The sequence below is a fragment of the Oculina patagonica genome, chromosome 7 (assembly GCF_052425735.1).
Source record: "Oculina patagonica isolate OP01 chromosome 7, crgOcupat, whole genome shotgun sequence".
In the NCBI taxonomy this organism is placed as follows: Eukaryota; Metazoa; Cnidaria; class Anthozoa; order Scleractinia; family Oculinidae; genus Oculina; species Oculina patagonica.
This window is the reverse complement of record NC_135764.1, coordinates 31,690,315-31,714,649: the sequence shown is the minus strand read 5'-3', so window position 1 is coordinate 31,714,649 and position 24,335 is coordinate 31,690,315. Positions and strand designations below refer to the sequence as shown.

General features: G+C 39.9%; 2 protein-coding genes and 1 pseudogene across 4 annotated transcripts; 1 reads left to right on the top strand and 2 right to left on the bottom strand.

Moving 5' to 3' along the window:
- Window positions 1-48: 48 nt before the first annotated feature.
- On the bottom strand, window positions 49-9,718 carry LOC144659692 (3-oxoacyl-[acyl-carrier-protein] synthase, mitochondrial-like). Of its 2 annotated transcripts, none has more exons than XM_078520180.1 (14): window positions 9,499-9,718; window positions 8,602-8,691; window positions 7,892-7,918; window positions 7,374-7,444; window positions 7,115-7,222; window positions 6,523-6,594; window positions 6,073-6,159; window positions 5,166-5,317; window positions 4,615-4,729; window positions 4,402-4,468; window positions 3,496-3,633; window positions 1,854-1,931; window positions 1,468-1,538; window positions 49-602 (listed from the first exon to the last, which is right to left on the bottom strand). In XM_078520180.1, exons 1-14 carry the CDS (start codon window positions 9,617-9,619, stop codon window positions 420-422), a joined length of 1,380 nt encoding a protein of 459 aa, XP_078376306.1. In that variant the 5' UTR covers window positions 9,620-9,718; the 3' UTR covers window positions 49-419. The 2 variants fall into 2 exon arrangements, with proteins under 2 accessions (XP_078376306.1, XP_078376307.1); XM_078520181.1 differs by having other exon boundaries at window positions 3,553-3,633.
- Window positions 9,719-11,794: 2,076 nt separating this feature from the next.
- On the top strand, window positions 11,795-15,187 carry LOC144659382 (retina and anterior neural fold homeobox protein 2-like). The gene is made up of 3 exons (XM_078519790.1): window positions 11,795-11,918; window positions 13,963-14,153; window positions 14,840-15,187. The coding sequence occupies exons 1-3, from the start codon at window positions 11,795-11,797 to the stop codon at window positions 15,074-15,076; spliced, it is 552 nt and encodes a 183-aa protein (XP_078375916.1). The 3' UTR covers window positions 15,077-15,187.
- A 2,725-nt stretch (window positions 15,188-17,912) lies between these two features.
- Window positions 17,913-23,634, bottom strand: LOC144659927 (uncharacterized; annotated as a pseudogene). The gene is made up of 6 exons (XR_013571992.1): window positions 23,479-23,634; window positions 22,318-22,833; window positions 21,997-22,229; window positions 19,813-21,518; window positions 19,146-19,231; window positions 17,913-19,037 (listed from the first exon to the last, which is right to left on the bottom strand). The product of XR_013571992.1 is annotated as an uncharacterized LOC144659927 (transcript).
- Between the last annotated feature and the right edge of the window lie 701 nt (window positions 23,635-24,335).

Here is a 24,335-nt window from a genome sequence, read left to right as displayed (position 1 = left end):
TCAAAATTGAACGAATATGAACCGCAAACAAACTCAGCAAACAAAGTGACAAGAAATGAATTTCAGGGGGCAATATTGCTTGACAATTATGACACTTATAAAAAATAAATTTGTAATACACTTCAAGAGTAGGATTAGCTGGACATTTGCCTGATTACAGTGGAAAAAACGCAGTTAAAACCATTTCTCTCACGTACGATTGTTGGAATTTTAACGGTGCGATTTCTAATGCCTGCGAAGACATAACAGAATTTGTACAGACGGACAAATAAAGATTAAAAGATTACAGTTCGTAGAGAAACACTAAACACAAAAGGTGTGATACTCTATCTCTCTCTTGCTTTTTGTTTTTATCTTCCACGGACCGATGTGCTGCTTTCTGATTGCGTCGTATGATCCTCGTAAGCTCGTAGTGTAATTTACAAAGACACGAACTGCCTGAAACACAGCGAAGCGTTCGTTCCGCCGAACCCGAACGAGTTAGTGAGCGCTGTTCTCGGCTCAGGTGCGTGGAACGGCTGTGACGTCAGAGGTACATAGTTCATGTTAAACTCCTCTTCTGAGTCGACGCTGTGTAGGTTCAATGTGGGTGGGACCACGCCCTTCGAGAAAACGGAAAACTCCTTCTGTATTAACACTAAAGAATGGTGAAGATAAGAAATTTAAGCAACAGCAAGAAAGCCTTAAAACATTCAGTCCCGGGGCGAATTTTTGTTCCAAACGGGACTTTTGGAAGGCCCACTTTGACCTGCACGTTCCTCGAAGTAATTTTTTTCGACGCTCTGCCGACTAAGCTATGAAACCACTGGGGTTATTTTGGAGGTCCCCGGTTCAAAACATACCGCCAAAAGCTCGTTTGTTTCTCGGTCGTCAAATAAACAGCGCATTCTCTGAGCGCATTGTATATCCAAAAAAGTTCAGCCTCCTGCCAGTTCGGGATTTAGTAACCTTATCAGGCTGGAGCTTATCCCGGTTTCCATAGCATAAAGAGCATTAAGAAAACTTTCTACTCCTCCCAGAGATGGCATGCTAAGTCCATCACCAGGGTTACCACCAACATTAATATTCGCCACTATCCAATTAACTACCTGTGCGGAGAGAGTTTGCACTGTGAAAAGTTAAGCTGTCTTGCCCAAGAACACATACTGCATGTAAGAACTATACTAGACGCTCGATCCGGAGGAAAGATGGCTAACCATAAAGCAACACCAAGTCCTCGTGCCACTACAATCCAAAGCAAGGTCCCAAAAAGTACTCAGTAGAAATTATATATCTTGTCTTTTAGAGCTCAATAATATCCCATAGCGTTACATTATCGCACTATCGGGAAAGGGGATTCATTTTAGTAGGGTATTTTTGCGCGTGTTTTTTTGAAGAAAGGAGGGGCATTTTTCTGGAGGGGGCTGTTATCACAACTTATAAACGGTATGTTGTACGGATGTTACATGTATTACAAACACAACTCACCTGGGAAACACTAAGTACAGTAAAGATAGCTTCTACGGCGCCCGCCGCTCCTAAAAGGTGACCAGTAGCCCCTAGAAAGATAATTAGTTCAACTTAATGTGAAATTAACGATTATATGAAAATAATTACTTAATATACTCGTCACGCAGCATGTAGAAGATGACCTATAATAACAAACACACTAAGACGTTTAGCCGCAAAACGCCCATAAGTTAATTTGTATGGCCAGTGAAGCTGCGAACTTCGAATCAAGAATCTCAAAAAGTTCTTACTAAACACTGATCGAGCGCAGACGTTAATTTACGTTTGTCAAATTCCCACAAGTCAAAGTCAACTATGAGCGAAAAATTACAGTGCTTTCGTTTTGGGACGACTAAGAACCTCACCTTTTGTGGAGGAAACTTGAACATTTTTGGAGTGGCTTTCAAGCAAAGTTTTGATGGCATTATTTTCACCAGCATCTCCTAAAAACAAAATCACGTTATTTTTTGAATGTTACCTTTAATATATAGTACCATCAACTTAGATTATGCTCCCGCTAAATCAATATTTTTACAACTATTTTTCAGTGAGACTGCAAAACAGTCGAGGATGAAGGTTCGCAAAAAAAATACGACTGTTTGTAGTCTAATTTTTCAGAACTATGAATACCGAGAGAGTGTTATATCACGTGCCGTAAAAGTGCTTGTGACAGTTTATTTCTTTCAAAACGTTCACAAAGAGGAAAGCGTTCTTTCAAGTAAATCTATTTCCTCTCGTTAATTTCACAAAGAAGGTCTATAAAAAGCCTTTGATTCTCAGACTATGAATTTTAACTGCTTGAGACAACCGGAAAATGAGACATTCTCATGAGGCACATACGAAATAATCTCCAATCCTCACTTGACTACCTGAAGAGTTTTTCGATATTTATTTTCCAACCACACACAATAATCACGCGCCCATAATAGATATGGTGACGTAAGCTGTACGTCGTAAGAACACGTTAAGTTACTAAGCAACATCAGTGCTGTAGACCGCGGGCTCAGAGAGAACTACTCTTAAGAAATAGAAAACATGTTCCTGTTTCTATCGAGTTAGAAACTAGCTGTGTTGTATTGGAAATCCGCGAATCTATTGTTTTCCCACTATTTCCCGATGAACTCGCGCCTCGCGGCTCTTTGCGGTTTTCTTGTTCTTCGTGCACATTGTGGTTTGGACTGCTCCTTTAGGTTTTGTTGCTCTGGCGTGTCCTCGGTCCCTCGTTGACTTCTCTGCTCGCGTTCGTTGTGGGGGGACGAGATGCTGTGGGAACACGGTCGATGACGAGTGTTCCTGTCTCCACTCACGGTGTTTCTCTCGATGCGGAATGTTTCTGCCACACGCACATCAGTATTTGCGCTTTAAACATACGTAGATTCTCCTCTGTTTGTCAGGATCACAATCATGACGGGAGTCGTGAGAATACTGTTCAATGCTCCGGGCAAACAAACAAAGAAAACAGGCCAAAACGAAGGAAGCGATGGATGATCAGCCTGAGGAGTCAAGAATTTGGTCCTTCGCGAATGGTGACGACCGACGATCGAGCGACTCGAACCTTGGAGGTGAAAGTGAATATTTTTCTGTTAGGTTGATCGGCTCTGGGAATTCTTGTCCAGTTGGGAGCTGTGAATAGTTCTGGTGCTGCAAAGCCTAGAATGGGTGAAGTTGCGCCAATTCATAACTTCTTTGAGGTCAGCCGCTTCGATATTTCTTTCACACTATTTTTAATGTGTTGCGGGCTCTGTAAACATCTTACTCGCTTGTTTTAAAAGTGCAATTGTTTGTCTCCTGTTTTGTCAGCGTGACATTAAATTTGGCACATTATTAGTGTTATTGCATTGCTTATTTTGCGCCGTGAATATTGATTGCCGTGTCTCGACAACTGTCTGTGTCTCCATCGAGTTATAGAAACACAATTTTTAACCAATCAGCGCACGTATTTACTTTGTGCTATTTTCTAATTCCCAATACTGGTAAATCACAAAGAAACAACAAAGTGTCCCTTACCCAGTGGAGTGGATGTTGCATGTGCATTGATGTAGTGTATATCATCTGGTTTAAGACCTGCATCTCTGAGAGCGTTTTTCATCGCTAAATATGCTCCGTACCCTCCCTCTGAAGGGGCTGTTATATGATAAGCATCTCCTAAAAAGAAAATCAGACTACAGTCAGGCAATAAAAAAAAAAAAAGGGGTTTTCGAACAAACTTCGCAAAAGGAGAGTTGACTATCGTTATTTTGCAATTAAAAAAAAGCTGAATATAATCTTGAAAGCTCGCATTTATAGGGATTCGTGAAGGTTTTTTTCAGCAACGCATTAACAAAGGTGGCGGAAATCGAGTAACCCTGCTATGCGCGGGAAAACGTGTAAGGTGGGGTAAAGCCTGCTGTCGAGCAAAGGGCTCATCAGGCCGGGGCTTTCCCAGCTTGCATCGCGGCTAGAGTTCTCTCCCCCCTGGATGGGATGCGTCCTCGCGGGACCCCACAGTTCGCGTCCCATTTTCACCTGGGGGGGGGCACTATGGGTGTGTCTTGCCTGACCCGCGTCCCCGGCCGGCCGCCCGGACTGCTCTCCGTGTCCGGCGCACAAACATTAGGCCACCGCGACTCCCACGGGAAAAATGTAACCGTTGAAAAGTGCGAGGAAATTCATCACTGGTGCTAAGCGCGGGAAATCTATGTAACCAGTGGAAAGCGCAGGAAAACGGGAGTAAGCCAAGTTACGAATGGCTTGGTCTTGCTCCTGATTGGTTGGAAAAATGTTAGTCTGCTTTGATTAGTCAGAGTACTGAGAGTAGGTCGTACCAAGGTCGCACCCACGAGTTTTGCTGCCAGTTGTAGAGCTTAGCAAATGCTAAACTAAGGTTAAGAACAAGTATGGTCATTGCAAAATGCACTGGTCAAAGCAATATACCTGAAAGACCGTAACCAAGAAGTTCAGCGTAAATCCTAGCACCCCGACTCACAGCGTGTTCGTATTCCTGAAAAGAAATAAAAAATGTTGCTGCACTAATCTCTTCTTTATATTCAAAGTAGAATTAAACAGCACCGCAACAGAATCGTTATGAATAGGACCGATAATTTAACTTTTAAGCACTAAGAGGGGACGATGTTTGTGTATTCTTACCTCTAATATCATGATACCTGCTCCCTCGCCCATCACAAAGCCAGATCTCTGACTGTCAAACGGCCGTGATGCCTCCTGGGGATAGTCATTAAATTTGGTGGTCAGCGCTCGCATTCTGGAATCAAGAAATAAAATATAACGCACAATCATGGACTGCTAGCCTGCGTTGCAGACAAACTTAACCTATACTATACCGGGATTTAGTTCGTCTGCAACGCATGCTATGGACTGCCTGCTATAAAAGCCTTCAGGAAATGGAGGTTATTTTTTAATGATTGACAGTAGAGAATAGAGCAAGCACTGACAAATTAAAGAGCGCTTCTTTTCTAAACAGTCCCCACCTGATCCACTATGACTCCTACAACCCGCGTTATATTGCTGCCCTTAATTTATAGGAAAAGAGAAGTATGCCATCGTATGCTTTCTGGCATTGCCTGATACAAACATGCCCTAAAAAATAAGTAGCCACCGAATGCAAGCTATAACAGTTAAGTTTCAAAACCAAGAATTGCTAAGCTTGAAAGCAGAAAGTGAGCTGGTAGGAGTCTTACTTGCAGAAGCCTGCCATAGCAACTGGAATAATGCAGGCCTCAACACCACCTGCAACCATCACATCAGCATCACCATAACGGATCATTCTAAAAGCATCGCCGATAGCATGTGCACTGGCTGCACAAGCAGTGCAGACAGCATGGTTTGGACCCTGAGGGAACAAAGAAGAATATGACGTTTACAAGGATACTGAATTTCTATTACTGCTGTTATTTCAGTGACACACAAAGCTCCTGTCCACCAGTGCCAGGAGCATTGCATGATGACACAAATCACAACTGGAAAGAAGACTTACATCAGCATGTACACATGAAAGATCTGCAAGTATGGGATTCACTGCTGTTCCCAAGTGGCGCTGTAGCTCAGATGCTAGAGAAGTGGACCTGTAGCCCGAAGGTCGTGTGTTAGAATCCCACCTGAGCTACTGAAGTTTTTCAGGGGTCGGGATTTACAAGCAAGGGATTAATAAATGAACTGAATGAAATCAAATAATTTGCCTACAATACTATTAACACTAAAGAGGGGGAGGGGGGGGGGGGGGGGGGGAGGGGGTGGGGGGGCGCGGGGGGAAGGGGGGGGGGGGGGGGGGGGGGGGAGGGGGGGGGGGGGGGGGGGGGGGGGGGGGGGGGGGGGGGGGGGGTGGGGGCGGGGGGGGGGGGGGGTAAGGTGGGGGAAGAGAGAGTAGAGGGGAGGGAAGGGACAAAGGGCCTATTCTCCCAGAGGAGACATAAGGAAGCAGATGATGACTATTAACACTATCCACAATTAATTATCATAAGTACAATCTGCAGGGCTCAGAACAAAATCTTTTTGTACTGAGACCAAATAAAGTGGCCCTCAATATGAGTTTCACTCAATCTTCACAATTACCAGTTTTTACTTGATTATGAGGCACTTTGTACAAACCTGAAGGCCAAAGGTCATGCTGACGACTCCTGCAGGTAAATTCAGAAGAACTCTAGGCACATAAAATGGACTAACTTTCCGGTATCCCTGAAAGAGTTAACACATGTTCCATAAATATTCATTTTGAAAAATAGTTCCTCCATGATTTTGGTAGGAAGAGTTTTAGTGAGGTGAAGACAATAGCCAGGAAGAGGCCAGACTGGAGATTATTGTCTGCACTCTGACATTTTGGCACTAAAAGGATAGATGATGATGGTGATTACAATGATGATAATGATGATGATGATGACAATAACTACGACAAAAATGCTGATGATGATGTTGATGATGATGCTAATGATGATGACAATGACGATGGCTACAACAAAAAAGAGGATGATGATGATGATAATGACAACAATGATGATGACATTTTTTTTTCATCAGATGACATAAACACTTTAATCTGACCTGCTTGTTAAGTGCTCCTCCATTCTCCAGTGTGTCTGTCAGTCCAGTGATTCCCATTCCAACAGACACACCCTAACACAAAAGAATAACAAAGTTCATGCCAGGATCCTGGGGACATGTTTACAAAGCTCTACCCACACCCAACCCTCTCCTTCTCGCCACCCCCACCCTCACAAAAAATTCTATTAGTACTTCCTTTTCTTGACTAACAAACCTCCTAACCCTATCTGCACTTAGTTTTTGGAATCTTTTTATCAGAAATCTTCATAAATCATCTTCAACAGTTTGGAAGTCCTCCCCCTCCCAAAAAAAGACAGGAGTAAAAGTGGGAAACCTAACAGACTTTTATTCATATTTTTACTTCCAAGCACTATACTGGGATATATCAGCCTTGTTCAGGCCAACATTCTTAAATAAAACTCCTTCGCTAGGTTTGTACAGTAGACTTCACAATGATATTGTAGAACCTAGTTATTGGACTTTTTGACAAATTATGCAAACCTTTTTTTTTAGTAAGTACGCTGCAGGCAACATTAGCATATCCCATCATAAGGTCATACAATACAAGTTAAGGAAAACAAAGTTTACATACTGTTCTTTCTTTCTGTTCCTGAGTAGTTGGTCTCCATTTACAATCTTCAAAAGCTTCATGTGTAGTCACAATGGCAAACAGCCCTTCTATTGTGGTGCTTCGTCTATCCTACCCAAGAGAAAAATCAACCAAGAATGTCCCATTTTAAGCAATAAACTATTTATGAGTTAAAGATTAAAATAGAATAATATTCTTAAATGATCACTCCACCCATGGCGCTTTGTTTTTATTTAGAACAAATAGATACAATATCTCTTACCACTTTAAGCTTCTTTTCCCAGTGACTTTCATCAAATTCTCCTGGATTTGTACCTCTTGGCACAAAGGCAGCTGAAACAAGAAAAAACAGCTTTCATATAAAATTACCAGAATATGCACCTATGGTAAGAAGGGAGCATTCTATTTCCAGAAGAAGGGTTGCTCTATGGAAATGTCAGTTAGTTGTATGATATTTAATTTTTTGTTCATGTAAATGTTGTGGTTCAATTTTACTTGACTTGGTGCAATTTGGTATTCTCCTTAGTTCTAGTGTGTGGTAATATATGATATTATGAATTCAAACAAAGGAAAATACCAGATTGTTCGAAGGATAAAATTGAACCACAACATAAATGACTTGTTTGTGGACTTATATGATGTTTTACAGTTATATATTACTATAAATAATAATGTGTTGCATTTACTGTTTCCAACATCTCTGTGTTTAGAATAGCTTAGAGACATCTTAGTTTAACAAAGAACACAGTGCTATTGTTAGTTTGTTGAAAACGTCCTTACCTATTTTTGCAGGAATTCCCTTAAAATCTATTTATAAAAAAAAAACAAAATAGTAATAATTTAAAACTTCAAACACACTACATTTCAAAATTGATGTTTACTTTGTCAGAAATTGCTGTCTCAATTGAAGTTTCAAAAATTATTAACACATGAAACAACAACAGCAACTTTTTAAGCAAATGAAAGATCATTGCAGTAATGTACTCAACTTAAAGCAGTTGAGAAAAGCAAGCCTGAAAAAAATTCAGGCTTGAACAGGAATCAAACCCATGACCTCTGCAATACTAGTGCAGTGCTGCACTAGTATTGCAGAGGTCATGGGTTTGATTCTCGTTCAAGCCTGAATTTTTTTTCAGGCTTGCTTTTCTCAACTGCTTAAGTTGAGTACATTACTGCGATAATCCTTCATTTGCTTAAAATGTATATCCGCAGTACATATATATGAATTTCATATATTCATTTCATAACAGCAACTTTATTTCTTTCTACTTATCCTGGTACACTACCGGTAATTATGCTACACATCAAAAAAGAGAAAAATGACTGAAGAAACAATTTACTAATAGTCACCTGAAAACAATCTGGGGGATGAGGCTAATCTTATTAAGGTTGTGCTATTTTATATACATGTAATGAAAAGAAATAGAGTCAGTTACAAAAGTACAACCAACAAATCAGTAGCCACAAAAAATAAAAAAAAATATTTGTACCTTGACTATGTATTTGTGTTATGCCACATTTTCCTTGCAGTAAATTCTCCCAAACTATATTGGTACCAATTCCAAGAGGGGTAATCAGACCTGTGGAAACCTCAACATTCAGTTAATTCTGCCTCATTGTCATATTCCTCAAGTATCTTTGACACTCGCACCTTTATTCAACAGAGAACATTGGGTCTCCATGAGCCCAGCTGGTTTTTACGAACGCGATCTTGCAGCAGCTTGTCCATGTGGCAATTTAGAATGATTTAGTTTAAATAGTGGCTCATTTTCTTTGAATTCTTGCAATTTTTAACATTTTTTATAGTCACTTGAGGTTTCAACAGAGATCCCCCAGTTTGTTTTGATCTGTTTTGAAAAAAAATCTGAAGACTTTTTTATTTCTGTATGTTAGTAGGTTTGGAACATAAACTTCTTTCCTCTCCCACCAATACATCAGATAAAACAATTTTACATTTTTCTAAATAAAAAGATTTTTTTCCTGATTGTTGATCCAAACAGAGGCACTGATATGCCATGACTAGACAGGGAAAGGTTTGATTATGCGCCCCCTCCCCCTTCCAAGGGGAGAGGGCATTGTGTCCCTGGGATGACTCCCCTATCAAAATGACGGGCGTGCTTGCCATAAAATTTTAAAAACACCATTGAAAGGTTAGATGACCCCCCCCCCCCCCGTCCCGCCATTATTATAGTGGAGTCCCCCTCGGGTTAACGGGTTTGCGTTGCTCTATTCAATGGCAATCAGCTGAACACATCGCGGAAGATCGCTCCAGCGGAGCCTTCTCCAAACTGGATCAGCCCCCGTCTAAATGATCCGTTTTACACACTTGCCTCAAATAAGTAAGCTTAAGATTAGTTTATATCGAATATTGAGATATCCAAGCTTACCCAGACCAGTGACAACAACGCGCCGATGTATTCCGCGAATCAGACTTCCGTATTGTCTTCTAAAAACACGTCTCCAATGCCTTGATCTCGTTAAGAAAAAACCTGGGTTTTGCAGGCTCATGGCTACAGCTCAACGCAGTCGAGTCTCAGTAACATGTAAACTTATCATCCCCGGCATCGCGAACACTCTTTTCCAATTTTCCGCCATGTTTTCATTTGTAACCACCCCTTCAAGAGAAGCCGCGACTCGGCTAGAATTTCGTTCAAACCACAGGCAGCCCAAGCACACGAATCAGAAATCAATCAATCAATCAAATGTCATTCATACACGTAGCCTGACGTAGCACCAAGGAGTACAAGAGTTCTAATGGCACTTATGGGGCCAAACTTCTGGTCAGTTAGACCTTGTAAGAGTTACTAGCCGACCGTGATTCGTCCAATCACACATTTCCAGTACCTCGCTTTGTATATTTCAAGTTTTAAAATCTTCCGCTCTTCGAAACCGTCACTTCTGAAGATACAGGCTGTAGCATGCAAAACGTCAGAATCGGCTAGGGAGGTATGTGGAATACCAATATACCTGAAATCATGTACCCAGTATACCCCAAACTGTCCCCTCAAAATACCAAAATACCAATGCAAAATACCAAAATTTTGAAGAACACAGTATAATTTATACCCATAAAGGAACAGTTTTTGCATAAAATACTTTATACCTCCATACAAAATCCCGCCAGTATACAGAATACCAAGAAAGCCTGGCTGACCCTAGTCTATGTCAGACGGTATCCAACCCAACCTTCCCTTAAAATATCGTTCGGAAGACGATTTGAGATCTAGAATTCTCGATGAACGTTATTGTAATTTTTTTTGCTTTCCTCCTTTCTATAGCATGTTCGAATATCTAAAAAATGGTATAATTGTTCATTTTTAGTGGATTTATACTCTAGAATAGGTCACCTAGTCATTTTCGTGAGCCTTTCTCTGGCTAGACATTCTTTCGAAAAGGCTAAGTGTTTATCCCTAGAACATTCGGATCACTAGACTTTCAGCTAGGATAATCCGAACAGATAAACAACTTTTAGGGGCATAAATAATATGCCTATATCTACCTTTTAAATACTAAAATACGTTCAACGATGCTATCTTTAAGTGGTTTTGAACTATATTCTCGATGGCTGCCCCTAGTCTATGTGTTATGTTTGTTCCCGCTGTTTGTATTTTATTTCTTTTTAATAAGCAAATTTTGCGTGGTCTGAACACGTGAACCACAACGGCAAATTTATCAAGTTTCTATTTGAAATTGAACGTTGTCTGTACATATCAGGCTGAGGATAGTTCTGATATTAAAAGAAAAATTTACTTGGTCTAGAAAATCACGAGATTCCTAAGTAACATAAAAACTTTTTTAATCGGCATTGTTGTCGCCGTCACCGTCGTGATTGCTGATTGTGCTCGGCAACTGTTGGGCAACTTTTGGCGTTTGGAGCAACTTTTTGCGGTTCTAGCAACTTTGAGCAAGTTTTGCCTTTCCGAGCAATTTTTGAGCAAAAAGAAGGTTTGAGCACATATCAAGCATGAAAAAGTCAACGATTTCATAGAAAACTTCAATTTATACGAATTTCTTGAATTGAATGTTCAAGCAACTCAACAAATCCCTTTGTTATAATGGATTTACAACGATTGATTTGATTGGCTAGATTTAAATTCACTTCGTTAAAAATTTAGCCAATCATATCATGTGTCTCCAGAAACACTTGTTCCTCATGCCCCAGGCTCTGCCGGCTAAGAGGAACAAGCCGCTCTGGGGACAAGAATCCGCCGCGAAAAAAAAAAACGCCTGATCGCAGGTTAGAATGATCGGTGAGCATTTTACTTCGGGTGTCAGTAAAAAAGAACTGAATATGCAATCTTCCAAAGCTAATTCATAATCATAATCATCGTTATCATCATCAATTCCTTCTTTCCGTATGGACAATAGGGCCAGACAACGGCTAATTATCATTCGTAATTATTTCTAAAAGCTTCCATTGTGCTTTGGCGGCCAAAAGGGAAGATAATGCCACTGACCTACCATAAAAGGCAGTTTGACGTGAATGAAGTGCAACATTATGACGTTATGACTATTTTTCAAAGAGCTTCCGATCGCCCTTGGCCGGACCAACAGTTACCTGAAAATTAGTTGTTTGTTTTTTTTCAAGCGACTCGCTCGTTTTGGTATAAGGTGCAGCACTCCATCGCATAAGTTTTTCAGTTTTGCTCCTTTGATTGTACTGTTCTTGTCACGGCTAATATAATGGAGCAAATTTCTGAGCCTGGACCAAGTCCTATTCATGTGGTTGAACTCCCATTTCAGATAAAGGAGGAAAAATTGTTTCAGGATGAAGGGAACTCTCCACCGGAGCCACACGACGAGCAAGGTTAGTTACATAATCAATGTTGGTTCAATTAATTTCAATTTTATGAAAAAAAAAAAAGAAGCGAAAGGGAAAGTAAAGTGAAGATGAGACGCCAAGATTTGTGCTTTGTTAGGTTTAAGTAATAAACTATACGATTTTGCTAGCCTCAAATTGTTAAAACTGGTCGTTATCGAAGGAAACGGCGAGAAAACGTCGAGTTAACAGAATATAGATCAAGACACATAATTTTTTTCCTCTCAATGTGCATGCACCAATCGCAAGCTAAAAGATTTGTTACATAACGAGCGGCTGATTTTCTAAACGCAGCGAAGTTCAAAAACTGTCCCTGAGGTCCGTAACCAGACTTATCGCATAGACGAGGCAAGATCGGTGATCCGATAGCGCGAGACGCAAATTTTGAAATCTAGATGCACTGACGCCATTTTCGGCATTTTTACAATGTATTTCTTATAAATAGTCAATCTTGTTCAACTGTGGATTTTTTTTGTCAACTAAACATTTTCTTTTTTGAATTTTTGGTGAAAATCTAGACAAAGCAAATGCCTTGAATTGCTAGTTACGGCCCCGTCCCGGCAGGGAATGTACTGCATCAAAACTTTTCTGTTTTGAAAAACTTGCGACTCAAAACACATTGAACCAATGACAAAAAATTGTTTTTAACCCTCGTTGTGATAAAATACTGATTGATTTCTCTTTGCACGATATATTAGAAGTAAAATATCAATAAAAAGACAATCAAGTTAGCCTCAATTGACAGCCAGCTTTAGTCCCATTCTGATCTTTTATTTTGCTGTGCATCTGAAAAGCTGTTTCCCAAAAGCTAGGTTTAAAATCAGTTCTCGAACAGAGATTTGTTTTTTAAGAATTAACCGGTTTTTTTTTTTATTGGAAACCTGTAAGAATGCCAGCCATCGATAATGTCACTTAATTGATCTGAATTTCGATAGCGGGTGCAAAGAAGCAAAATGAAAGGAGGTGCTCTTTTGTTGCAATATTCTTACAGTCGGCTAATTAACGTTTTATTATCCAAATCACGATCGTTCACCTTTTTTATTTCCCTTTTTGCGAGTTCAATTTTCAAGAACCTGATGTCCTTATTAAAAAATTATTAGTTTTACGAGCAAAAGTTTTGTATCGTCGAGTTTTACACTGAGGCTTTTTTGTTTTCAATGTGCGATAGATCATGAGATTTGCCGGAAAATAAAACATGAACTATACGGTAGAAATAACTGAAAATGGTAACTGAGTTCATCAATTAACTCAGTAACAACTTACAAAAGCGTTCATGTGATAAAATTCCATTTCATTTCAAAATACCTTTGCGACACAAATTTTTTTCTTCATTAAAAAAAAAATTGTTACTCGGGCGCACACAGATTTTATATGTCTATTATTCTAGTTATTAAGGTCGAATGGTCCTACTCTTTATTAAGCGGACAGGATTTCTCTTTCTCTTTGAGAATTTTTCTCTAAAGGGGTTTAAGCCGATGTAGACGCATTTAATTTTTAAAGGACATCATCGCTGTCGATCGCTCAAAAGCATTATGTGCGTTCTTCCAAAATAAATAGATGTAAAGAATTGGGACGCTTAGCTATTCACCTTCCAGAAAAAAAGCAGAGAAGGCAAGAAAGAAAACGCAGGCCCCGGTTGTTCAAAGGATGGTTAATGCTATCCACCGGATAAATCATTATCCAGTGGATAGCTTAGCTTGCTTTGTCAGCACTTATCGGTGGATAGCGTTATCCACTTTTGAACAACTGGGTGAACTGGGCCCAGTGTGTCCAAGATTTTGCTATTCCAAAGATTTAGTGTGCTTTCTTCACGTTTAACGAAAACATTTAGAAAAAACTTTATTATCGCATTGAATGAATTTTTCACAATAGTTTTTTATTTTGCGGATGGGAAATTATGGGTTTTTTGCAGGAAATACGTTTCGCGGCCTAGAAACAACAATATTTTCTGGAAGAAGTTAACTTTTACGCTTTCCAAAAACTCTAGGCTTGATTCCCAGCCTTTTTGTGAGTAATCTTGTTGCTTTCATAGACGAGATTCAACCCGAGCATGAGCAAGTTCCACTGAATGTCGTGGCCGAGAAGAAGCGTGGAGGACGTACCCGGTTTTCAATTTATCAGAAAGCGGAGTTGGAAGCGGCCTTTACAGCATCACCATACCTTTCAACTCAACGGCGCCTGACCCTGGCTGCACGACTGAGAGTTAAACCAGTCGCTGTTCAGGTAACTTGACAATCTACTGTTATAAAACCTTGTTGCATGTTCTTGAACTAAAGATCTGAAAATGTAATTTACTAACATGGCGCAACCAGGGATGATTGAAAGGCAATTGCTTTAAAAGCAAAGCAAAGTTTAACGGGGACGTAAAAGCGCCATTACTATGAATTTAGTACTATTCACGGACAAAGCAACGAACAGATTTGTTTTCGTATGATATCAAACTTTTAAAGCTTCGATATTTCTAAGACATGCTTACTCTGTTTTAGTCTGAATACTCTTTTAGAGGAACAAATATTTTATCACTATGTAAACCTGTTACCACTGACTTATGGCTTTAACTCTTTTCGTACTTTACATCTAAGACCTGGAACTCCCTACCTTATAATGTAAGATCTGAGACTACTGGTTTTAGAAGCCGAATCTCCTTTCAGACATAATGTTTATGTTTAACATTTTTCCTATGAATAGACGTAAATAGATTTTTAATGTAAATAGATCCACCTTTTTTTTCTTTTTTATACTAGTATTTATATTCTTGAAGATATTAGCCTTTTCAAGCTACTCTGTAATTCGAGTACAAAACTGAAAAACTTTACGTATCTATAGATTTATGTAACATCAGCCGAATTTTGATTATCACGACAAATGTCATCCTTTGTCATTCTTATTTTTCTGAATTTTTTTCTCAGTCGTGGTTCAAGAACAGACGTTTCAAATGGCGCAAAGAAGCACGGGAAGGATCTGGACAAAATACCCAAGGGCTCCCTGCTGCACCTTCCTTCCCCTTCATGTATCAGCCACCATATGTCTACAGTTCTGGCCCCATTCCTGTGTCTTCTCAGTGCCAAGGCTGTTTCAAAGGTCAACCAACCAGTGATTCCTGCCTTTACGCAGACTTCTCAGTTTATCCGTATTACCCCCGCTAACTTAGATATTGCTTTGGTGAAAGGGTAAAAGTGATGTTTCTTAACAAAAAAAAAACGCATGCTTTTGGTGATCCAAAGAATGAATTTTCGAAACTTTAATTTATAGTGTGAACCAGACCGGAACACTTTCCTCTTCTCCTCGGCCATCGAGCGACTCAATGGACAGGTGGAGCCAGCAGGCGTGGGTCACTTTCCTCCTTCCTTCGTGTCACGTGTGTTCTCGCGTAAATTCGCGAATATTTTTTTTTTCTAGTTTTAATAAAGTAGGCTTTTAAGGATTTAGCTTAAGGGTAAGTTTAATTGTTCTAGAATCGCGATATCGTCTCACAAACTTGTTTTTACTCAAGGTCAACACTTTTAAAAGCTTGTTTTCTTTATAAAAGGAATTTTGAACTACGAGCTTTTTACCTTGTCCAATTTGTGCTTGACAATTGCAACAATACGGACTTTATCAGTCTACTCTTTTGAAGTAAAATTCGTCCTCAAAAAGCATGCGAAAGTTAATTTATTATATTTTTTCATCTACTTTTTTCATTTGTTGCAAAAATCTAAGTACTCTTACAACAGTTACCTAGTTTCCACAAGTTTACTGACTTTCGCCAAAAATTTCTCCAGCAATTAAACTTCCATAGGAGTCAAGAATGTCAAACGCGGAAAAATAATTTTAATTATTTTTCCAAAATGGCGGATCGACAGGTCTTTCTTGTTCTTCCGCGTGTCCACCATCTTGGATTTGTAGTCCTGAGAGGTGACTCAAACGCGGCAGAATTATGTTCAATTTAACAGATTTGAACAGTGATCATGTGGAAATATCCCTAGAAATAATTAACGTTCCCTTTTATACTATTTAATTTTCTGTTTGAGGCGTGCCTACTCGGGCTTTCAAGCTCAGTCGAGTCTGTAAAATATCGTTAATCTCTTTTTTCTAATACTGTGGATATTATATGAGTTAATATGGATACTCGAACCTCTATTATTATTATAAGATGTAACCTGGCAATGCAGGCAATGCACTCAAGCAATCAAATTTAAGAATTTCAGCACTGAAAAGCGTACTGTAATAGTTCAAGTGAGTACCTTATTAATGCCAGCAAATCTGATAGATCGTATTGCCCGAGCTGGTTTTCCTTGCCTAATTTATTCGTAGCGGAATTTAAATTGTTATATAAATGCTGCAGCCGGTCTGCATATTCATATATACCTGACTGAAGAAACGTTGACCCGTGAAAAGCCTAAACGATAAAGGATGTGACCCAAATGTTTACTGGGAAATCGGAAAAAAGTAATCGTCATCTGTGACAGAATGAACATTATCATACGACAGGTTGCATAAATCATGCTCTTAAACCTCTCAAAAAATATATTGCCTTGATTATGAATAAATAGAATATTACTCAGCTTAACAATGTTGTCTACCCATAATCTCATTCGGTCTTATCGTTCATGGTTTGAGCTTTTCATGGGTCAGTGTTTCTTCAATCAGGTATATATACCGCCCGTCGTATCGTCGTATCAGGAGCCTGTAAACCCGCTGTAAAATGACGCGTCCCTGTCACATACTACGTCATCTGTGGACCACTATACTCAGGCTCTCTCGGTATAGTTTTGAGAACCGGTGGAAAATTCTTAATTTGGTGGAACAGAGAGCTTTTGTTTTTGGGAAACATGGAGAACATACGTTTAGGCTTCGGGCTTAAGGAGACCAAAAATAGTAAAACATTCTCACTGAATACAATTGCCCTGACACGGGAAGCTAAGTTATGGGAGGATACCCGCGACTGCCAGGGCAATTGGCGTGTAGAATGTAGGATACAGCAGTGATCGACCGCCACCAGGGAGGTGGGAGGGGCGAAACTTTTACAGTCACTTCACCGAACTCCGTTAAACTGGCCACGAGGTGACTGAAACTGTGATATTTGAAGCGGAGGTCGCAATGCATCATGCTACTAGCGCGCAGGTACAACACACCGGAATTTAACGAACTTAAGCCATTCCCGCGTGACGGGCTAATTATGTATGCAGTGAGAATAGTATTCTGGACAAGAAACAAAGCGCTTTATCTTGCGGGAAAAGTGTTTTATTTAAGAGGAACAGGGGCACAAAAGGCTTTATTTTCAGGGATCAAAAAAACAAAGAGCTTTAATTTTAGGAATTATGGGACAAACAACGAGGAGAAGGAGATGTGAGCTACTTGAGCTTTCGAATAGTATTTTCTATAAAATTCTATAAAATAATAGTTTATTAAGTGTTCATGCAGGCATGTATAAGATAATAAATTTGCTTTAATCGTCTTGAGAAAAGTGTGGTCACTGTGGGAAAAAGGTTCTGAAAATGCATACAAAACTAGTATGAGAAATAATTCTTAACTTTAACTTTCAACAAATTGCGTTGTTTAGCCTCCACTGTGGATTTAAATATGCAGACGTATGCGTAGGATATCCTTTCCTTGATTTGCCATTTTTTCTCTAACAGACGTTTGATATTTCGATTTCGAAATATGATCTGTCCAATATCTGCAACCCCAGTAAATCGAGAACCAATAGAGAGTCATACAAACATACTGCACGATGCGAAGATCACAAACAAAGAATTTACAATCGATGTGTAAGTCCCATAAAATTTCGAGCAAGCTATACAAGACGTGTTTGACGTTCACAGGCTATCATAACCGCGCTCTATACCGAACAAAGAAGACATAAGCACCGTAAGGTACTTATACGCAAGAAGCCCGGGATAGTTGCAGGGGCAGTGGTGTCTGTCGCAGCGACATGTAGCAGGGGGAATAGATGGGACGCACGCTTCCATCAACAGGACTTTATGATTCCTTCTAGTATAATCTCTTCTTTATTGTTATTTAAAAGAGTATTTTATACAACCAAAACAGTAAAAGGAATTCTCAAAAAATAGTGTTTCCAGAGCAGAAAGTTCAAAACGCTTATAACAGCTTTAACTATCCACTTTAAACAGCGTACTTATCATAGAAGGGAATTCTTAGATAACAACTCGATGAAGAAGAGGACTATATTGATCGTTTATATACAAGTCTAAAACTAGGTGCAACATTTGCCCTAATGCAGATGCAGATGCAGAAGTTGTCGATGATATACTGGGCTTCGCTATACTATACCAGAAAACTTGATTATATACAGCAGTACAACATAAGATTGCGCTACAATTCTATATGAATATACAGATGGATTAATGATAAAACTCTCCCTACATTAATGTATGATATATGTATAGCTTTTCTTTTGCTTGCTAAAACTGCACTCGAAGCGTCAATTAACCCTCGATGAAACAATATAGTGCATGTTGAGCTTAGAGCAAAAGACTTCGAAAAGATTTCAGACGACTGTACGATAAAACTTGAGCCGAGCTTCCCACATCTGGGCCAATAACGGCAAATAGAAATTCGCAATGAGCCAATGGGATTTCGTATCAAAAACTGGCAAGAGAGGTGGCAAACACGAGAAAGCTTGTTTACAATAACATGGCTCATAAAATGCGAGATTCATAATAATCGTTGCAGGTCTTTACCTTTTCCCAAACAAGTGTTGTAAAAAAAAAAAGCTGTCTTTGTTTATTCTATTTCTAAGTCTCAGTCCTGTTAATGTTTTGCAAGAATAACACTTCGCGTAACAAAACAGAAACAAAGTCCTCAAGTACCACCAAGGGGCAATTCTCTTCTAACCACCACACTGTCGAAAGGACTATTCTTTCTGCCTTATCAAAATGATCTAAGAAAAACAATGGTAAACTCAGAGCTAATTAGCAAGGTAATATTAAAGAACTGTAAGCAACAAAAGTTAAAGTCATTTTGCTTAGCCATGCTAAGTTAAAGTCCACGCAGTGGCAAAAATGTCCCTCAAACCCATGTAGGAAACGTTTGTGTTAAAAAATGGCTTGTTCTGAGGTGACCAGTGTGTTGCTTTTTATGTTCAATTTGATGTACTTTGCTCACCTAGCAAAAAAGATTGAAAAATAGATTGAATACAGGAGATTTTGAAAACCTTCTCTGCATTCGGTTTGTCTAGTATATCTTAAGGCGTTCACTATTAAAAATACTCACCACTTTACTTTAGCTTGATTTGCTGTCAACAGCGGTTTCTAAAGACTCCTGCACGGGATCATCAAGCATGTCTCTTTGTACACCAGCTAAGTAGAAATAAAAAAATGTCTGTCATTGGCTGCTTTTGTACGTTTTATTCCCTTGTTTTGCGTATAACAATGGCGAACACGGTATTTTTGTTTGGATTTAGTTATTTTGATTTTACCTTGAATCTTTATTTTGGAGAAGAAGCCAGGGATAACCCCTCAAGCATTGCTCAAAACAAGAGAGTGCAATAAGAACCAGTTCCTCATATTTTTCATCTGTTACTCAGCATCTAGGTTTTTTTTCAGTAGCCGGGAAGTGGGAATTTTGGAAAAGGCGTTCATTTCCCTGTAACAATTTCTAAAAGATTTCTATTTAATTCATGGCAAATGTGCAAATCAAGCAGTGGTGGATCTAGGGAAGAATTCGAGGTCTCCTCCCCGCCAAGTACTTTTTAAGCCAGAAAGGCTACACCCTCACTCATCCCACTCCACTTCCCCCTTTCCAAATAAAAAAATGTCCATCATCGCTTCCTCACACCGTTGGATCTACCAGTGCGAAGTACTTTTACACTTCACGTTATAATTTATTTTCTCCAGTTGTTTATGAGGTCTTGTGAGCGTCATGTCTCTCAGTAACTTACCAGTTTGTGGAAGAGAACTGTAATCTCCTTGGGATGATTCACCTGTTGCAGGAAACGTGTCGTATCCTGCCTCGGACATGGATGATGAGTCTGAATATCCCGGTGACACATCTACTCCTGAGTCGATGAAATTCACCGACGAAGTCGTAACTGCAGACGTAGGCGTTGGCAAAGTACTGTCATCGCTTGCAAATGAATCATCGCCAACTGGCGAAGATAAAGTAAACACTGGGATCTCGTCTGGTGCGTCTTCAGGACCTGTCTCTTGGGCTGTGTCCTCGTGAAGATCGCTTACCTGAGAACCCTCTACGTTTACCACCTGTGGCTCCCCACCAATGGGTGAAGAAGGTTCTGTAAGTTCATCTAAGATGGCTGGAGTTTTAGGTCCTTCGAGCTCCGTTTGTGAGTCTTGATCTTGTGTTGTGTCATTGACTTCTATTGATTCTTGACCAGGACTACTTGCACCAGAGCCATTATCTATTTCATTAAGAGCCGGATGATCCTGTTGTTTTGACTGTTTTGAGTGGTTGTTTGTGGCATCCAGTTGAGTGACAGGCCGATCGTTCTGTGTCTGGAAAATTTTCTCAAGGTTTGTCGCTGGCTTTGATCTCTCGGGCTCATTGAAGAGAGGCTGCGCTGCTTGCGTATCGAGATTTTATCCAGATTTTGCATCTTTGCTTGAAGCTTTCTGATCAGGGCTTTCTACTGAAACTGTTTTATCCAAATCATTAGAATCAGGTTGGTCGATGTGTTTGTTTTCTTCCAAAGCAAGACTTCCCTTCTTTGGCTCGATACCCTCAGTTGAATCTGGTTGGAATGATTCTTCGCTTTGGTTTCCCATAATTTGATTCCCCTCAACGTTTACCACTGTCTGCTGATCAATGTCTCCTTCTGGAACTGGTTTCTTCGATTCATCTAAAGAATCGGCACTTTCCTTGATAAAGGGTTTTCTTTCATGTTCTCTCTCTTGAAGATCCTCGGTGCTTTCCCCTTCTTCCTGGTTGGGTTTGTCATATGGTTGTCCTGCACCGCTAGCTCCCTGAGATATTTTGTCATCAGCTGCTGTTTGTGCCTCAGTGTTATCTTTGTTTTCAGTGGAAGGCTCCTCTCCACTACCCGATACTTCATTTTTATCCTGCTCTTTCTCTTCTTCTACTGTGGTATTTTGAGCTGCACTTTCTCCAGTGACTGATTTTTGTGATTCCTCTGCACTAGATTTAGATACTTCTCTGCTCATCCTGGCTTTCTTCATCTTCCAGTGTTGAATTCATCATATCTGAGCTCTTGGGCTCTTCCGATAGAGATTGCGGTGTGAGGCTTGATAACTCAGACTGAGTACCATTTTCATGTATGTTCTCGTGTTGGTCTGCGGTATTATTTACGACAACATCTGTTGAAACGTTTGTCTCAGATTTGATATTCTTCCTTTGCTCATCATGGATGCGTGACGTCTCTCCTTGCCCAGCGTCAGAACGATCATTCTTGGTCTGATCTTTTTGTTCAGTGTTTTCAGTTTGGAATGATTGCGCAGCGATTTCCTCGAGAGTGCCATTTGACTCTCTTCGTTTCTCTGATGCATCATATTCTTGGCTCTCTAACGGTCCATATATCTCAGGCTCTGGAAACGTCTCATTTCGTCTGTCCGCTGTTGTTGCCTCGTCTGTCTTGGCAATTACGTTTGGCATGTTTGTTGTTTCGGCATCGGCCTGCAAGGCAAGGTACATTCAAAGATAAACTACACTGAGGTTTATTAATTATAGTTGTATATGTAACAGGACTACGAACTATCGAATCTGAGACGGAAATAATCGAATGATAAGAATTGGAAAGGACTGCCAAATTGTTTGAAGCATTAGGCCGAGTCTGGGACTTTTTAAATGCCATATTTTCCCAATCAGTATACAAAGTGGTATTACGCGTTTACCATAATGTGGAAGACCATGTGCCGTCCAAGTTGGGAAATTATTGGCAAGTTGCCTTAATGGGATCAAGTACCAGGTTACCTCTTCCCGTCCTCGTTTGGGAAGAAAGTGCGTTATAACGAATCCTTACAAACGTCGGCGTATTAAAGGGACAGCTTGTAATATCGCACCGCTTCAACTGCCACAAACAACACAAAGCCAAACCACAAAGCTTAATAATGTCTACTGTGACTAATGAATATTTCATAAAGAAGATATTTACTGGTTCTCCTGCACCATTTCCAGAGGATGCACTTCCCATCTCATCACCACTCGCGGCATCAAGATCAAGGGCATGGTGTAAGAGAGCTTCAACTTCATTCAACGAAACATTCTTTTTTTGAGAATCTGTTGAAGAGGTCGCAGGTGACGAATCTTGAGTGACAGGACTGTCAACGGTAGAAGATTTAGGTTCAGGGACTTCATTTCTAATGTCTCCTTCTTTGTCAGCGTTGCCTGTAGCAAATAAAGGAACAAAACAATTATTTTTGTGTGGGCTATCATAGTGTAAGTACCGATGACCATTTTCTTTGTTGTTACTTACCGGTCGGCGTCAAACTGCTTCCCAGCTTCATGAGATGCTGGCCAAGGTTGGCCAACAAATCGGGAAGGGATTGTCTCTTTGTCGCTTGGGAATCTTTAATCTGCACGTGCAGTTTGAGCTTGTTGGGTAAGTTGACAGGGACATGGGTGATATGGCTTCGTTTGTTGCTATGGTGATGAACCACGTCTTTGTGATGATGTTGAATCTGTTGCTTGTGCAGATGGTGATGTTGATGGAGGGGTTGTTTATGAGGATGAGGATGAAAATGCTTCTTATGGGGATGGTGGTGTCGATGGAGATTATGTTTGAACGGATTGTGATAATGATGATGATGATGGTGGTGATGAGGATGGTGCTTATGTTTGTCGTCATGGTGATGGTGATGGTGTGGATGATGATGATGATGGTGGTGATGACGATGATGATGAGGGTGGTGGTGTTGGTGGTGATGGTGGTGATGATGGAAGATCTTTTGATGAAACTTTTTCTTGAGTTCAACCTCCTTTGCTTTAGCACCTGGGAGAAACAATGACGCATCAAGGTCTATGAGCGAAGATCCACGTGGAAAAGGTTCACAGGCCAAGTTTCTTTAAAGATTGTAATTTGAATGTCTCTATATTTAATATCTTCAAACTATCCCAAGGATCATTTTCATCACCTTTAATCAACTTAGCCAAAAACGCTCTGAACCTTTCTGTAGTATTTTCTATTTTGGACAGGGTATGCATAAAATATGGCAAATTATAAACGCAGCGAGCGTAAAGACAACAATGTTGGCACGGCAACTGATTCTTGTGTCGATTAAATTGCAGTTACTGTCAGGATGTTCTACAAGGTAATTTGTCAAACGTCTTCTTTATCTTATAAGCTGCAGTAGTATTAAAATATTCTTTAAAGATGAGCTTTGTGTTCGACGCTGGCAAGTACTACCAGCCAACATGGGATTAATCGCCTTGAATTGGTTAGGATAAATTTAGGATTAAAAAGATGAATTAACTTTACAATTATTTAAGTTATCAATAAAGCTAATAATATCTAGATCCTTTTTAGCGGCAGCAAAGCCGGCCAAGTTAGATGTTAAATGGTTTGTTTAACATGAGGTCACTAATAAACAGACACCGTCGCTGACATAAATCGATGATTTCACGTCAAACACCGTACCTTTTCCACCGCCACTACTGAAGGAAATTACAGTGCAAAGCACCAGCAAAAAAGCGACAGCCACTTTCATTTTACCGGCGCTTCAAGCCTTTTTTCAATTTGACTGTTCCACCGTCAGTCGTTAGAATTGATCGCCTATTCGCTTATCACGTTGGCATTTCTTGTATTGCTTTAGAAATGCATTCAAAACATAGGATTTATTTTTATCGTTGACTGGTGAAAATTGCAAAACAACAACAGGTAAGACGAGCTATATCCAAAACAAGAGCAAAACTTCAGGGTTTTTGAACTGGTAACCACGTTTTATAATGAACTGTGCATAATTTAATCAGAGATATATCTTCAGTGCTTAGATTTGATGAAAGATGCCTTTTTATGGTTACTAAACGACTCTGACAAACTAGTCAAAGATCACTGTCTAGGCGTTAAGCTTGGAATAAAAATGAGCTAACTCCGATTGAGAGTAAATTAGCCAAATCGACATTGCAGTTCTGATCCTGAGTGAGGCCAATAGGTTTTGTTTCTCGATCGGCAAATCTTCGTTGGGGCACCCGATGAGTTTCCGAATTTACTGTCCAATCAGAAAGATACCTCGCCCGCCAGTTTACCGTCGGTTATACGTCACATTACCAATCTCATTACTTGACAACACCACTGGCGAAAACCCGCGGGCTCAGTGTCGCGAAGAAAGAAATTCCACTTTTTCCCTCTTTTTCCGTAGGTGTTCAAGTGTAAAAGCATTTCAAATTGGTTAAAAGTCAAATGTAGTTGGGCACATAAGAGGCTTTTTGAATTTGTTAGGGGAAACGAAACATGCCCTGCCTACTCCCGCAATAAATTAAATTGAGATTGCATCC

Excerpts from the sequence above, each read along its gene's own strand:
- LOC144659692 (XM_078520180.1), bottom strand. The coding sequence starts at position 9,619 with ATGAGCCTGCAAAACCCAGGTTTTTTCTTAACGAGATCAAGGCATTGG. Across the intron at positions 7,445-7,891 it reads GGGAATTCCTGCAAAAATAG|CTGCCTTTGTGCCAAGAGGT; the intron begins GTAAGGACGTTT and ends TTCTTGTTTCAG. Across the intron at positions 1,932-3,495 it reads TGCAACATCCACTCCACTGG|GAGATGCTGGTGAAAATAAT; the intron begins GTAAGGGACACT and ends TTTTGTTTTTAG.
- LOC144659382 (XM_078519790.1), top strand. The coding sequence starts at position 11,795 with ATGGAGCAAATTTCTGAGCCTGGACCAAGTCCTATTCATGTGGTTGAA. Across the intron at positions 11,919-13,962 it reads GGAGCCACACGACGAGCAAG|ACGAGATTCAACCCGAGCAT; the intron begins GTTAGTTACATA and ends TTGCTTTCATAG. Across the intron at positions 14,154-14,839 it reads TTAAACCAGTCGCTGTTCAG|TCGTGGTTCAAGAACAGACG; the intron begins GTAACTTGACAA and ends TTTTTTTCTCAG.